The sequence below is a fragment of the Patella vulgata genome, chromosome 4 (assembly GCF_932274485.2).
Source record: "Patella vulgata chromosome 4, xgPatVulg1.2, whole genome shotgun sequence".
Lineage (NCBI taxonomy): Eukaryota > Metazoa > Mollusca > Gastropoda > Patellidae > Patella > Patella vulgata.
Genome location: NC_065882.2, coordinates 40,730,307 through 40,745,434, shown reverse-complemented (window position 1 = coordinate 40,745,434; position 15,128 = coordinate 40,730,307). Strand labels below are relative to the sequence as shown.

General features: G+C 39.1%; 1 protein-coding gene across 1 annotated transcript; it reads left to right on the top strand.

Moving 5' to 3' along the window:
• The first annotated feature begins 12,241 nt into the window (after positions 1–12,241).
• Positions 12,242–14,200, top strand: LOC126818829 (uncharacterized). Its single transcript, XM_050546463.2, has 2 exons — positions 12,242–12,815; positions 12,975–14,200. The coding sequence occupies exons 1-2, from the start codon at positions 12,509–12,511 to the stop codon at positions 14,057–14,059; spliced, it is 1,392 nt and encodes a 463-aa protein (XP_050402420.1). The 5' UTR covers positions 12,242–12,508; the 3' UTR covers positions 14,060–14,200.
• Positions 14,201–15,128: the final 928 nt, after the last annotated feature.

Below are 15,128 nucleotides of genomic sequence, written 5' to 3'. Positions count from 1 at the left end.
TCTGCCCTGTTCACAACTCTTCCCAAGAATATAAATGAATCAAATAGGCCTAGTGTGGCAATTACACCATACTCCTTTGATTTCCATCTGTGTCAAGCAAGGCCAAGGCCAATACTCGGCAGTAGGCCTCTAGGCTATGCATATTTGTTTTGCATACCATCCTAATTACTAGATAGGCCTACTTGCAACTGACAAAAGAAAGGAAATGAAATGGAGAAGACAATACTGTTCTACTCATACTAGGCTAATGAAGATGGGGAGGGAAATTTTGGCCTGTCTGTGGCCTACTCTTACTTGGAATTCCACCTGTCAAGGGTTCTTTTTCATATGCCAATGTGTACACAGGACCTGTCTGTCCCTCCCTCTACCCATCCATCTGTCCCCTCCCCTCCCTCCCTACACCCATCTGTCCCCTGTCCCTCCCTCCGTCTTTCCCTCCTGCTGTTTGTCCCTCCCTCTATCGCCTCCGCCTTTCCCTCCATCCATCTGTCCCTCCCTCTGTCAACCCCTCCCTTCATCTGTCCCTCCATCTCTCTGTCTGCCCTTTCTCTCTGTCTGTCCATCCCTCTATCGCCTCCGCCTTTCCCTCCACCCATCTGTCCCTCCCTCCCTCTGTCCTTCCCTCTCCCTGTTCCTCCCTCACTCCGTCTTTCCCTCCTGCTGTTTGTCCCTCCCTCTATCCCTCCTATCTGCCCCTCCTATATGCCCCTGCCTTCGTCCCTCCCTCCCCTGTCCCTCTCTCCCTGTCCCTCTGTCTGTCCCTTGGTCACTCCATCTGTCTTACTCCCTGTCCCTCCATCTGTCACTGCCTCTATCCACCCAACACTTAGCTGTGCCTTCATCTCTCTGTCTGTCCCGCTATCTCTGTCCTTCCGTCTGTCCCTCCCTCTATCCCTCCATCCCCTGTCCCTCCCTGTCTCTGTCGCTCCCTCCATCCCCCTGTTCCTCCCTCTGTGTCCCTAACTCCGTCTTTCCCTCCCGCTGTTTGTCCCTCCATCCGTCTTTCCCTCCCAGTGTTTGTCCCCCCCTTCATCTTTCCCTCCATCCATCCATGTCTATCCCCCCATCTCTGTCCTTCCGTCTGTCTATCCCTCCATTCATCTGCCTCCGCCCCTCCCTACTCTGTCCCTCCCTCTGTCTCTCTCTCTACCTACCTGTCCCTTGGTCACTCCATCTGTCTTACCCCCTGTCCCTCCCTCCATCTGTCCCTTCCTCTGTCCACCCAACACTTCACCTGTACCTCCATCTCTCTGTCCCTCCATCCCCTGTCCCTGTCGCTCCCTCCATCCCCCCCCCCCGTTCCTCCCTCCGCCTTTCCCTCCCGCTGTTTGTCCCTCCATCCGTCTTTCCCTCCCAGTGTTTGCTCCCCCCCTTCATCTTTCCCTCCATCCGCCTGTTCCTCCTATCTAACCCTTCCTTCGTCTTTCTCTTCATCTGTCTGTTCCTTTGTCACTTCTCCTTCTAGCTGTCCCTTCCTTAGTCTTTCCCTCTATCTATCTCTCCCTCTGTCCCTTCCTCACTGTGTCGGTCACTGCCTCTGTCTGTCCCGCCCTCCCTCACTCCGTCTTTCCCTCCCTCTATCCCTCCTATCTGTCCCTCCCCCATCTGTCCTTCCCTCTATTCCTCCATCAGTCTGTCCCTCCCTCTATCCCTCCATCAGTCTGTCCCTCTCTCCCTCCATCAGTCTGTCCCTCTCTCTATCCCTCCATCTGTCTGTTCCTCCCTCTGAGTCCCTCTCTCCCTCTGTGTCTTTCCCTCCTGCTGTTTGTCCCTCCCCCGTCTTTCTCTTCATCTGCCTTTCCCTCCTATTTGACCCTGCCTCCAGCTTTCTCACTGTCTGTCCCTCGGTCACTCCCTCTGTCCTTCTATCCCTCCCGCCATTTGTCCCTCCTATCTGTCCTTCCCTCCATCTGTCTATCCCTCCATCCATCTGTCTCTCCCTCCTATCTCTCTGTCCCTCCCTCTCTCTGTCCTCCCTCGGCTACTCCCTGTCTTTGCTTCTTCTTACCCTCTGTCCCTCCCTCGATCTGTCCCTCCCTCTGTCCACCCATCCCATCGTCTCCATCTGTCTCACCCTCTGTCTCTCCCTCCCTGTCCCTCTGCCTGTTCCTCGGCCACTCCATCTGTCTCACCCTATGTCCCTCCCTCCCTCTGTTCATTCATCCCTTCACCCTCTGTTCTTCCGTCTGTCCCTCCCTCTATCCCTCCATCCGTCATTGATTTGGGGTTCATGTAGAATAGGCTCTTCTATCGAGCCTACAGTTATTCTTTTCTAAAATAAAATGAGTGCCTTGGATTTTTGTGTGGATTTGATAGCGGTTATACTTTACTAATATTCTCTGACATCGGAGACTTGTGTCGCGTTCATTTCATTTTTGCGGTAAGTACGAGCTTCTTATGTCTGATTTGAAAGCGCTTTCGACTCCCGTTGCAAGTTCTATTTGTCTTATTTCTATTTGTAAGACCGGTAACCTAAATACAGTTATAGTTTGCAATTTTAAAGTCTATCTTTGCCGTGATTCGAGAGTAATTCTTAACTATGCACTCTAAACATGTATAGTCTTATGCATACGTGTCCTTCAAAATGTAGTAGACATTTGCCCCAATTAATATATCAACTGTAAAATCAGAATGCCCAGATGGATTCGCTAATTTCAAACCCTGTAAATGTTGGTACTTTTCTAAAGCTTTACACGTTAATTGATCGCTAATTATGGCATTGCATATAGAAGGTACACAATACGCTGTAACATACAAATGTAAACCATCATCACCTGCAACAGTAAATTGAACAATGTCACACAATCTTAACTTAGAGGAGTTTCCTCCCCAAAGGTTTTAATAAGTAAATTTTCACGTCCAACAGTTATTAAATTTAACAATCTGCGTGTTGTATCAGTAATATATGTTCTTTGACTGCACAAATCAAATACAATGTTCTTATACGATCCCCTAGAATTACCATTACCACTTACAAACCCTACAGCGGTTTGTAACAATAGAATTTTGATCACCTGTACAAGTCATGTTAGATGTCACAGTTTTGACTCGATTGTCCAGTTTCAGTTTTATTAACATAACTCGGCGGCCTATAAGTACAAATAGCTTTATTATGTCTTTCTCCGCAATTAACGCATTTATAGTCGTGATTAGGACAATTCCGTAACACATGTCCAGAACGTAAACACAAAAAACACTTTGCTTTATAACTTAATATAGATTTGCGAGCTGAAATGTCAGTAACGGACGTGCAGTTTACAGATGGGTGTTGCTGAGCACAAAACACACAATACGGCACAGATCTTTGATCTTTACTCGAAAATAAAGTTGAAGCTGTTGAGGGATTCACTCGATGCGATCTGGATTGAGGACTGTATACGTTGTTCAAAGAATACCTGGGTTTCTTGTTAGAATTGCTATGCATTAAATTAACTCGCTCTCTAGCTTCAAGTTCAGTTTTTAAAATATCCAAGACTTCGTCCACACTCCAATCTTTAACTCCACGGCTAATAAATAAACGTAACTCTTCAGGAAGTTTATTCATAATAATAGGAATAAGAATATTACCATACGATTCAGATTGTACACCCATAGATTTTAGACTTCTTATCTGGACCTCAATGGTGTCGTATAATCTACGAATATATTTAACTTCACAACCACTCGTAACAGGTTGTAAATTAAGTAAAATGTCCATATGTCCAGAAAAAATAACTTGCTTATTTGCGAACCTATCTTTTAAAAGCTGAATTGCTGCTTCATAGTTTTCACTTATTAAAGACAAACCTGCTACACAAGAAGATGCTGGTCCGTCCAACAGACTCTTTAAATAATTAAATTTCTCAACACTTGAAATGTCACTGTTATTGTCTACTGCAGCCCGGAAGCTATCCCAAAACGGCTGCCACAGCTTCGAATCGCCAGAAAATCTAGGCAAACACAATTTTGGCAATTTAGTCTTACTGACAAAAGTTTCTCTAGATGGATTACTAGGGCTACTCAAAGCAGAACTATCAGCTATAATGGTACTCGATTTTTCACTGGCCTTCTCATTATTATGTAAACACAATTTAATTTTAAATAAAGTTCTATTAATAGTGTCAGCAAATTCACTTGATTCAAATATATCATTACCCACTTCATCTTCATCCTTCAATATCTTCTAATACTTTTTCATCGTAAGATGCTAAAATGACTTTCTTTTCTGTTAAAGAAATTCTGTGTACTTCTAAACTTTCCACTGAAGAAGGAGATCCATCAAACTGAGCTAATAATTCTTGTACACTCTGAATAATTCTTGTAACAAAGGCCCTATGCCCCCATCTGATACGGTTTTTTTTTCTTGGCCACATCACCACGCCTGTCTGCGTCGTTACTGGTCGTAGACATAATAACAATTGTCAATATATTTATAAGATAATTACTATAGGTCGACTGGCACATGAACTAAACTCAAGAGATTGACTGGAACAACTGTATCCGTCTCGTCGGACCATGTTTTGGATTTTAGAAACGATACTCGGTTAAATAGGAAACATGTTTATTAAAGACTATTGCCTTTCTATACTCAATACTCACATATCTTGACTATACAAGATTTTTACAAAGAAAAACACATGGTTTTAAAATATGGCTGCCAACCCAACTCTACAACATTTTTTTATCTCCCAAAAGAAGAGTCAAACAGAAAACAAGAGTTGTTTCCCTTTAATCATTAATCATTTCAGAACAGGTCCTGTATTAATAGGGGTGGAAGAGACATAACTACTAGGTGTATCATCAATAGATTTGTTAACATCATTCTTAGCATGGCTATCGGGGCCGAGGATAACATTTGCAGTACTGGTAAGGGTAGAGTTGTCATTGTTGTTTACTGATTTTATAATGGAACTTAAGGTTGACAAGTCATGGTTTAGACTTCCTGGGTCTTTGGAATTGGCTTGACCGGTTATTATCTCATTAGTTTTTGTGGTATTATTATGGGAGTGATTAACAGTATTGACATTAAAGTTCTTTTCTTCCCTAGGGAATTTATCAAGGACATGGTTTATGATATCTTGGTTCTCATATATAGGTTCATTATTATTATTGCTATGAGTAAATTCTGAGGCTGTTTCCGAAGATATTAAACCACTATTTGGGCTGGGTTGGGGTGCAGAGCAGGAAATTCAATTCGACTGTCTGGATTTGGGGCTTTAGGGTTGTCTCCAAGGCTGAATCTTTTATCAGGTTTTGAACATTCGCGGCCAAGATGACCATGAAGGCCACAGTTGTAACAGACTTTGCCCCGAATTTGGCCCTCATATTTAATGGATACATGTATCCCCTTTACATATATGTGAGAAGGGATGGGTTTAAACATTTTTTTTACATACACAATTCTAACACCACTTTCCACAGTTGGAAATGGTTTGAAGGTAGAGCTGTCACATTTGACCAACTCACAATAATTTATCAATTTGTTAACAAGATATTTATTGTCCATCTCGAAAGGTAAGCCAAAGACGGCTACCGGAATCGAGTCTACAGGGTAGTCCCATGTGATGTTGCCTGCAGCTTCAACTGTGAAATTGCAGTTCTTCACAGAAAAGTTCTTGAAGGTTTCAAGAAAGATATCCTTAGAAAGGATATCTCGGAGGGTAAGGCAATATTTACCTTTACCTACATTTTGCAGACATTTTATATTGCTGACGTTATAATCCTTAGCCTGCAAGAAGTATAGGATGTCGACAGAAGCTATCCCAGTCGAGGAGTTATCATCATCAGGTATAAGCTCCCCTGTATTGTCTCTATTTATATGGTTTGTAACATTCATTTCCCCATTGGGGTTAATTGTCATCTTTGTAGATTTTATGAAACTCCTTGTCAATAAATTACTTTTAACAGCTTGTCTCTGGTTATAATTAGTGAGTTGAGGTTGTCTTAGTGTTTATAGTGAGTCACGGCGGCCATGACGGCCATGACAGTAAGGCTGTCGCCAACTGAGAATACTAAAGTCTTGTCTAACTTGAATACGAGTATTATAATTATTTAATGCTGTGGTATTATATCATTTCAGGGGTATCTGGATCGCATCTATTTAAACGATTAGATGGCCATTATCGAATACTAAATAACTCTTTAACAACACAGGTTAGAGAAGAGAGCTTTCAAGACACGTCTTGTCGGCTCGACTGCACTTATATCTTATATTTTCGCACGGTTCACCAGAGTTGAAATTGTGGCTGATTTGACGCTATTCGGGTGATTAGATTTGAAGTGAATGTATTGGTCGGTGTGGGTTGTTTTTCTATAGACACTGGTACGGATCGAGTTGTTGGTTTTAGATACACAAACATCGAGAAAGGGTAGTTGGTTATCATTTTCGGTTTCCATTGTGAATTTTATACGTGGGTGTTGCCTGTTGAGGTGTTGTAACAGTGTTTCTGGATCATCTTGTTGATTGATAATAACAAAGGTATCATCCACTTGCCTAAAGAAGCATGTTGGGGTTACGGTGGATGTTTGAAGCGCCTTCTCTTCTAAATCAGTTAAAAATATTTCTGAAATTAAAGGGGAGAGGGGGCTTCCCATAGGTAATCCATTGGTCTGTTCGTAAAAATCGTCACCCCAGGAGAAATATGTTGAATTGATGCATTGTTTCAACAAGAGTATGATGTTGTCTGTTGATAGGGAAGTCTCTAGTGGGTTGTCTAAACTTTCTATGCGCTTGCGTAGAATCTTCAGGGCCTCTTCCCTTGGTACATTTGTAAACAAATCTACAACATCATATGAGACCATCCTCCTGGGGTTTTGAATATTCTGCAGTTTCTCACAGAGTTCACCTGAATCTTTGATGACGGACGATGCAGTTGTACCAAGTGAGGAAAGTAGTTTTGATAAATATTGGGCTGTGTTGTAGAAGACTGAATCTCGAGAACACACCAGCAGACGGGCTTTCATGGGGTTTTTATGGATTTTTATAGTAGCCTGCGGTTATTGTAATTTAATGCACTCAATAGTTCTAACCCTGCCTTTCTACATCACTATAACATCCAGTCAAGTACCACTCAATATTTTAAATTGTCAGCCTTCAGGGGACATTGATCATTTGTGCAGTCATTGTTCTAAGGGTTTTTCGTATATCAGTAGAATCACTCGCATCAACATGCACATATCAATTATTTTTGTCATAACACCAATCAAATCTCATCTTCTTGGGATGTTGTCATTATCAAAACCTCATCAAATCGTTGTAAATACTCCACAACAATCTATATTCTTTTATCATTTGTGTTTATTTCAGTGAAAGGGGTCGTTGTTAACATTTCATCAATTTTCATTTTCTTTCAACGTTTGTATTATTAAAACCCACTAATCATTGTGTATACTCCACAACAACTTATCCATTAATCAATTAGTCCATTTTTAGGTTAATTGGTATTATTACTTATTAGCGTTCAATTAAATCAAATTACCATTAGGTACACGTAATTAAGTTAGATTCCGGGTTAGTCAGCATTAACTGAGCATTGTTGTGTACATGTATATATTGTCCTGTCATATTTTCATTTTTTATCATAGCTTGATAATGACTAGAGAAGCCGAGCGTGTGGTAGCCGAGCTGACAAGACGTGTCTTGATAGCTCTCCCTCTACTGGCGTTTATAAAGAGCTATTTATTTAGTAAAAATAAAACACACTTATATGGATATACTACTTCTGAATTTATTAACATGCTACGTTTCGATACACATACAGATATCGTTTTCAAGCAAATAATGAAAATCAACAATAAATGTGGTACAATATATAGGTAACAAGTGGAAACCATTTAACAGAATAATCAATGCTATCAACAACGCATTATCAAGATCAAAGAAGTTATATAAATAACATGATGAAAGAATAACACTAATAATACAAAAGGAAGAGATTAGAGGATAATTGACTACTAATAATACAAAAGGAAGAGATTAGAGGATAATTGACTACATGAAACCGTAACATCAAGACGCTAATTAACTATATGAAACCATAACTATAAGATGAGATGAAAGTCAGAGATAGAAACAATCATCACAAGTGAAACCTTAACTACAAGATGAAATAAAGGGGGGGGGGGTCATACACTTATGACCACAGACACTTCTCATCACTAACACACACTAGTTAAGAATTAAATAAATCAACCCAAAGATTTGGGAGGAAATGTCCTGAGTCTCTGTTTAATTTTGGCTTATGTTTTTGAATTTCCAAAGCCTCGCGAAGAACTCTGCTTTTCCATGTTGATTGGTTTCTAGCTAGTATTTCTGTACTTTCCCATTTGATTTGGTGCTCTGGGTTTTGGTGAATATGTTCTGCTAGCGCTGATTTGTTTTGTTCTTGTTTTTTAACTGCTGTCTGATGCTCTTTAGTTCTGATTGAAATTGGACGGGATGTTTCGCCCACATAGGCCACATTACACTCACAATTTATTTTGTATATGACTCCCTTTGGGTCCTCTTTTGGTTTTAGTATTCTACCATCAGCTTTTAACATAGTTTTAAGTGTGGTTCCGCTACTGAACACTACCTCTGCACCGATTTGCTCTGTTAAAATTCTTTTTATTTGGTGGCTAGCTGGTCCTATAAATGGGATGGAGATAAAAAGCGGGCTAGTTCTTCTGATGGCAGTGGGTGGTTTGCAGGTATGAGTCAGTGTTTTCTTCATGGTGGCATTAACTGTATTAGCAGGGTAGTTATTGAATTCTGTAAGGACATGGTTGATATGCTGTAATTCATTATCGAGGAGGTCTTCATCACATATTAATTTTGCGCGTCTCGTTAAGGTACTAATAATTCCTGTTTTTACTTTGGTTGGGTGATTTGAACTATTATGTATGTATTGGTCAGTGTGGGTTGGCTTGCGGTAAACAGTGGTTTTTAGGTAATCTGCGGAGTTGTTTACTAATACATCAAGGAATGGTAATTGGTTGTCTTTTTCTAATTCTACTGTAAATTTCATTCGAGGGTGGATACTGTTGAGGTGTTCAAGAAGGTGTTGTGGATTCTGACCTAGTTCCAAAATGGCAAATACATCATCAACTTTTCTAATCCATGTTTTAGGTAGGATGGGTGAAGTCTTTAAGGCAGCTTCTTCGAAATGGGTCATATATACTTCTGTTATGAGAGGGCTTATGGGAGATCCCATGGGCAGTCCATGAACCTGTTCATAAATTTCTGATTGCCATGAGAAATATGAGGAATTGATACATTGCTCTGTAAGTTGAATGATACTGTCTATTTTGAGGTTTGTGGATAGTTCTTGGTAAATAGATTCTATTTTCTGCCTTAGCACTTGTATTGCTTCATCCCGTGGTATATTCGTAAACAAATCAACAACATCATAACTAACTAACTGACCATTCACATTATTTTGTTTAAGTCTATGACAGAATTCTGATGAATCTTTGATGTAGGAACTAGCACTAGTAGCAATTGGTGATAACAGTTTAGAAATATACTGTGCTGTATTATAGTACACTGATCCACGAGAACATGTTAACAGTCTAATTTTGATAGGGTCTTTGTGGATTTTAACTTGTACTCTAGCATAAGGTGGCGTTGGATGGGATATATTTAATTTCTCATAAAGTTGTTTATCTATTTCATTGTTGTCGCGAAGGGTTTTTAATGTAGATTTAAGTTGTCTGTCTAGTTTGGCCGTAGGGTCCTTTTTAAGTTGTTTGTAGGTTGAGCTGTCTGACAAGGTGTTGTTAACTAATTCATTCAGGTTACTGGTGTCTATTAGTACTGTGGCTTTACCTTTGTCAGCTGCTACTATCGATATGTCTTTATTTTCCTTTAATTCTTTGATTGCCCGGGTTTCCTCTTTGGTTAGGTTAGGTTTGGTTATAGCTGGTTTCTCTAGAATCTTTTTGATTTGGTGTCTGATGTAATTTATTTTACCATTCGGGGCTAGCTGCTGAAGACCTTTTTCTATATTCACGATGAACGTTTCTGTTGGTGGTTTGCTACTGGATGGTATAAATTTAAGTCCTTTCGATAGGAGGTGTATCTGATCATCTGTAAGGGTGTGGGATGAGAGGTTGATAACTGTTTTCTTTAGGTGAATGGTCAGTTAGTTAGTTATGATGTTGTTGATTTGTTTACGAATATACCACGGGATGAAGCAATACAAGTGCTAAGGCAGAAAATAGAATCTATTTACCAAGAACTATCCACAAACCTCAAAATAGACAGTATCATTCAACTTACAGAGCAATGTATCAATTCCTCATATTTCTCATGGCAATCAGAAATTTATGAACAGGTTCATGGACTGCCCATGGGATCTCCCATAAGCCCTCTCATAACAGAAGTATATATGACCCATTTCGAAGAAGCTGCCTTAAAGACTTCACCCATCCTACCTAAAACATGGATTAGAAAAGTTGATGATGTATTTGCCATTTTGGAACTAGGTCAGAATCCACAACACCTTCTTGAACACCTCAACAGTATCCACCCTCGAATGAAATTTACAGTAGAATTAGAAAAAGACAACCAATTACCATTCCTTGATGTATTAGTAAACAACTCCGCAGATTACCTAAAAACCACTGTTTACCGCAAGCCAACCCACACTGACCAATACATACATAATAGTTCAAATCACCCAACCAAAGTAAAAACAGGAATTATTAGTACCTTAACGAGACGCGCAAAATTAATATGTGATGAAGACCTCCTCGATAATGAATTACAGCATATCAACCATGTCCTTACAGAATTCAATAACTACCCTGCTAATACAGTTAATGCCACCATGAAGAAAACACTGACTCATACCTGCAAACCACCCACTGCCATCAGAAGAACTAGCCCGCTTTTTATCTCCATCCCATTTATAGGACCAGCTAGCCACCAAATAAAAAGAATTTTAACAGAGCAAATCGGTGCAGAGGTAGTGTTCAGTAGCGGAACCACACTTAAAACTATGTTAAAAGCTGATGGTAGAATACTAAAACCAAAAGAGGACCCAAAGGGAGTCATATACAAAATAAATTGTGAGTGTAATGTGGCCTATGTGGGCGAAACATCCCGTCCAATTTCAATCAGAACTAAAGAGCATCAGACAGCAGTTAAAAAACAAGAACAAAACAAATCAGCGCTAGCAGAACATATTCACCAAAACCCAGAGCACCAAATCAAATGGGAAAGTACAGAAATACTAGCTAGAAACCAATCAACATGGAAAAGCAGAGTTCTTCGCGAGGCTTTGGAAATTCAAAAACATAAGCCAAAATTAAACAGAGACTCAGGACATTTCCTCCCAAATCTTTGGGTTGATTTATTTAATTCTTAACTAGTGTGTGTTAGTGATGAGAAGTGTCTGTGGTCATAAGTGTATGACCCCCCCCCCCCTTTATTTCATCTTGTAGTTAAGGTTTCACTTGTGATGATTGTTTCTATCTCTGACTTTCATCTCATCTTATAGTTATGGTTTCATATAGTTAATTAGCGTCTTGATGTTACGGTTTCATGTAGTCAATTATCCTCTAATCTCTTCCTTTTGTATTATTAGTAGTCAATTATCCTCTAATCTCTTCCTTTTGTATTATTAGTGTTATTCTTTCATCATGTTATTTATATAACTTCTTTGATCTTGATAATGCGTTGTTGATAGCATTGATTATTCTGTTAAATGGTTTCCACTTGTTACCTATATATTGTACCACATTTATTGTTGATTTTCATTATTTGCTTGAAAACGATATCTGTATGTGTATCGAAACGTAGCATGTTAATAAATTCAGAAGTAGTATATCCATATAAGTGTGTTTTATTTTTAGTGAAATCTATTTCTATATGTCTTATAAGGATTATATTTATTTAGTGTCCGACAATGGCCATCTTATCTTTTGTATAGATACGACCCAGATACCCTGTAATGGATTAATATCTCAGAGTTGATAATTGTATAAACTATTCGAGTTCTACTGTGACAAGACATTTGAATTCTCAGTGTTGGTGTCAGCCATATTGTCATGGCCGGTCTATGGCCACCGTGATTCACCACCTTTCAACTGTAATTAAGACCACATACAAGCTGTTGAAGTGTTTTATTGACAATGAGTTACATAAAATCGACAAAGATGACAATTAACCCTAATGGGGAGATGAGTGTAACAAACCGTATAATTCGTGACAATACTGTTGAACTGATTCCCGACGATGATAACCCCTCCACTGGTGGTTACATCTCACTGTGCCCACTTTTGATTAATCCAATTAAGGTCTAATTAGGATTAGTGTATTAAGCGGATTAGGATTAGGTGTTATAGGTAATTAGATGGAAAAAAACAAATATTGAAAGTGACTAAATATTCAGTCTTATAATTGGTGAGATGAACTCACTGTAATCGTTAAAGTGATGAATTTTATTCAAAAAATGACACTTGAATATAATATGAATTATGTTCAGTAAGCCTACACATTACACGGTCTTTATAAGGACACACAGAAGTCAGTCTGTCATATTTCATCATGGCAAACGTTCAAGTAAACATCCAGTACATCCCCAATGCTCAAGGTGGAGAAAACTTAGTCCATGAAGAATACAAATTCCGAGTGAAGAATAGGAAGGCAGAACGAGTATACTGGAGATGTTGTATAAAAGGTTGTCCAGCAACCCTGAACACCCACCAAGGCTTTATTACCAAATATTCCAGAAACCACAACCATGTTGCTAACCCACACAAGGTGGCAGTCGACAAATTTCTCGTTGCCATGAAAACCAAGGTGCAAGAGGAAACCAAACCAGTCTGTGCCATCTATCAAGAAGAAGTATCAGGTATGTATTTATCTCTAATGTTGTGTGCCGTTGATTTAAATGATTCAACGTTAAAGCATACTGAACATGTTCTTCCGTAACAAACCAATCGAGTGTCTGGTCGAGTATTAATGATATAATAATATGTATAATAAATATTTTCTTTTTGTTTGTTTACAGCCCTTCGATCTGACCGTGACTCAGGTGAGATGATCAGAGAGATTCCAACATTCTATAGTTGCTGTGCTTCCCTGTATAGAGCCCGAGCAAAGATCCTCCCAGCACTTCCTCAGACCCGCAACGATATCCAGCTTCCAGATTCTTACACCAAGACCACATCCGGAGACGACTTCCTTCTCCACGCAGCAGCCGACAGCAGGTTTCTAGTGTTTTCCACACAAGAAAATCTTTACCATCTCGCCAATGCAGACACTATATACTGTGATGAAACATTTAGCATGAGTCCTACCTTATTCACCCAGATCTACACTATACATGCTTTTGTACACAATAAAATGTTCCCTTTGGTGTATGCACTATTACCCGATAAGAAGGAGGCAACATATGTTGAGTTCCTCAGATGTGTTAGAGACAAAACATTGGCACTTGTCAATGTTAATCTTAACCCAGGCCATGTGTTTACAGATTTCGAAGTTAGTATGCAAAATGCTGTGAGAACTGTGTTGCCGAGGTCAGAACTAAAAGGTTGTTTTTTTCACTTTGGTCAGTGTATTTGGCGCAATGCGCAGAAATATGGACTACAAGCAGATTTTTCTCGGGTGCCAGAAATCAATAAAATCGTCAAGCAAGCAGCAGCATTACCATTTATTCCAATACAGCAGGTTGAAGATGTATGGCTGCATGCCCTTGATGATGCACCACTCCAAGATGCCAGAGTGTTGCAATTTGCAGATTACGTAACTGAGTTCTGGGTGGAGGGGCAGCATGACAGAATGATGTGGAACCATTTCCACACTGAAGGTTCACGCACAACGAACCATGTTGAAGGATGGCATTCCAAGATAACATCCATTATTGCCACCCCTCACCCAAATATTTTCAAGTTGGTGGCTTTTTTTAAGAATGAACAAGCTTACTCCGAAGTAACCATTCTCCAGTTAGGTGCCAACGGAAAATTACGGCCTAAGAGAAGAAAGTACAGGCAACTAGAAACCCGACTCCAAACTCTGAAAACAGATCTTCAGAACGGTATAAAGACTGTATTCGAGTATGCCGATGGCGTAGCCCGTTTAACTACATTGTAAATTTTCATTGTTTATCTTGTTTTTGTGTGATGTATGATATACCCATGTATGTTATACTTTTATTACATATTTTATATATAAAACATCGAAAATTGTTATATTTTCATTAAATTATAAAGTGCTAATGTGATGTATGATATATCCATGTATGTTATATTTTTATTACATATTTTATATATAAAACATCGAAAATTGTTATATTTTCATTAAATTATAAAGTGCTAATGTGGTGTATGACATATCCATGTATGTTATATTTTTATTAAATATTTTATATATAAAACATCGAAAATTGTTATATTTTCATTAAATTATAAAGTGCTAATGTGATGTATGATATATCCATGTATGTTATATTTTTATTAAATATATATAAAACATCGAAAATAAAAAAAAAATTACATAAAATATTTGGGTTTTTTTTCCATCTAATTACCTATATAACACCTAATCCTAATCCGCTTAATCCACTAATCCTAATTAGACCTTAATTGGATTAATCAAAAGTGGGCACAGTGAGGACACACCCCACTGGTATTGCCTCAGTAGACATATTATATTTCCTACAAGCTAAGGATTTTGACATCAGCAATATAAAATGTCTCCAAAATGTAGGTAAGGGCAAGTTTTGCCTAACTCTTAAGGATATACTTGCCAAGGAGTTATTTCTTGAGAATCTCAAGACCTTCTCAGTGAAGAATTGCAATTATACAGTAGAGTCGGCTGGAAACATCACATGGGACTACCCTGTTGATTCAATTCCTGTTGCGGTCTTCGGCCTACCATTCGAAATGGACAATAAATATCTGGTTAACAAATTGACGAACTATTGTGAATTGGTTAAATGTGACAGATCCTGCTTCAAACCATTTCCAACGGTCGAAAGCGGTGTTAGAATTGTTTATGTAAAAAAATGTTTAAACCTATTCCATCGCACATTTATATAAAAGGGATACATGTATCCATTAAATATGAGGGCCAAACTAGGGGCAAAATTTGTTACAACTGCGGCCTGCATGGGCATCTTGGCCGTGAATGTACAAAACCAGACAAAAGATATACTCTGCCA

Bases quoted from the DNA above. Each gene is read 5' to 3' on its own strand.
- LOC126818829 (XM_050546463.2), top strand. From the start codon at position 12,509: ATGGCAAACGTTCAAGTAAACATCCAGTACATCCCCAATGCTCAAGGT. The intron at 12,816-12,974 runs GTATGTATTTAT...GTTTGTTTACAG, and splicing joins CTATCAAGAAGAAGTATCAG to CCCTTCGATCTGACCGTGAC.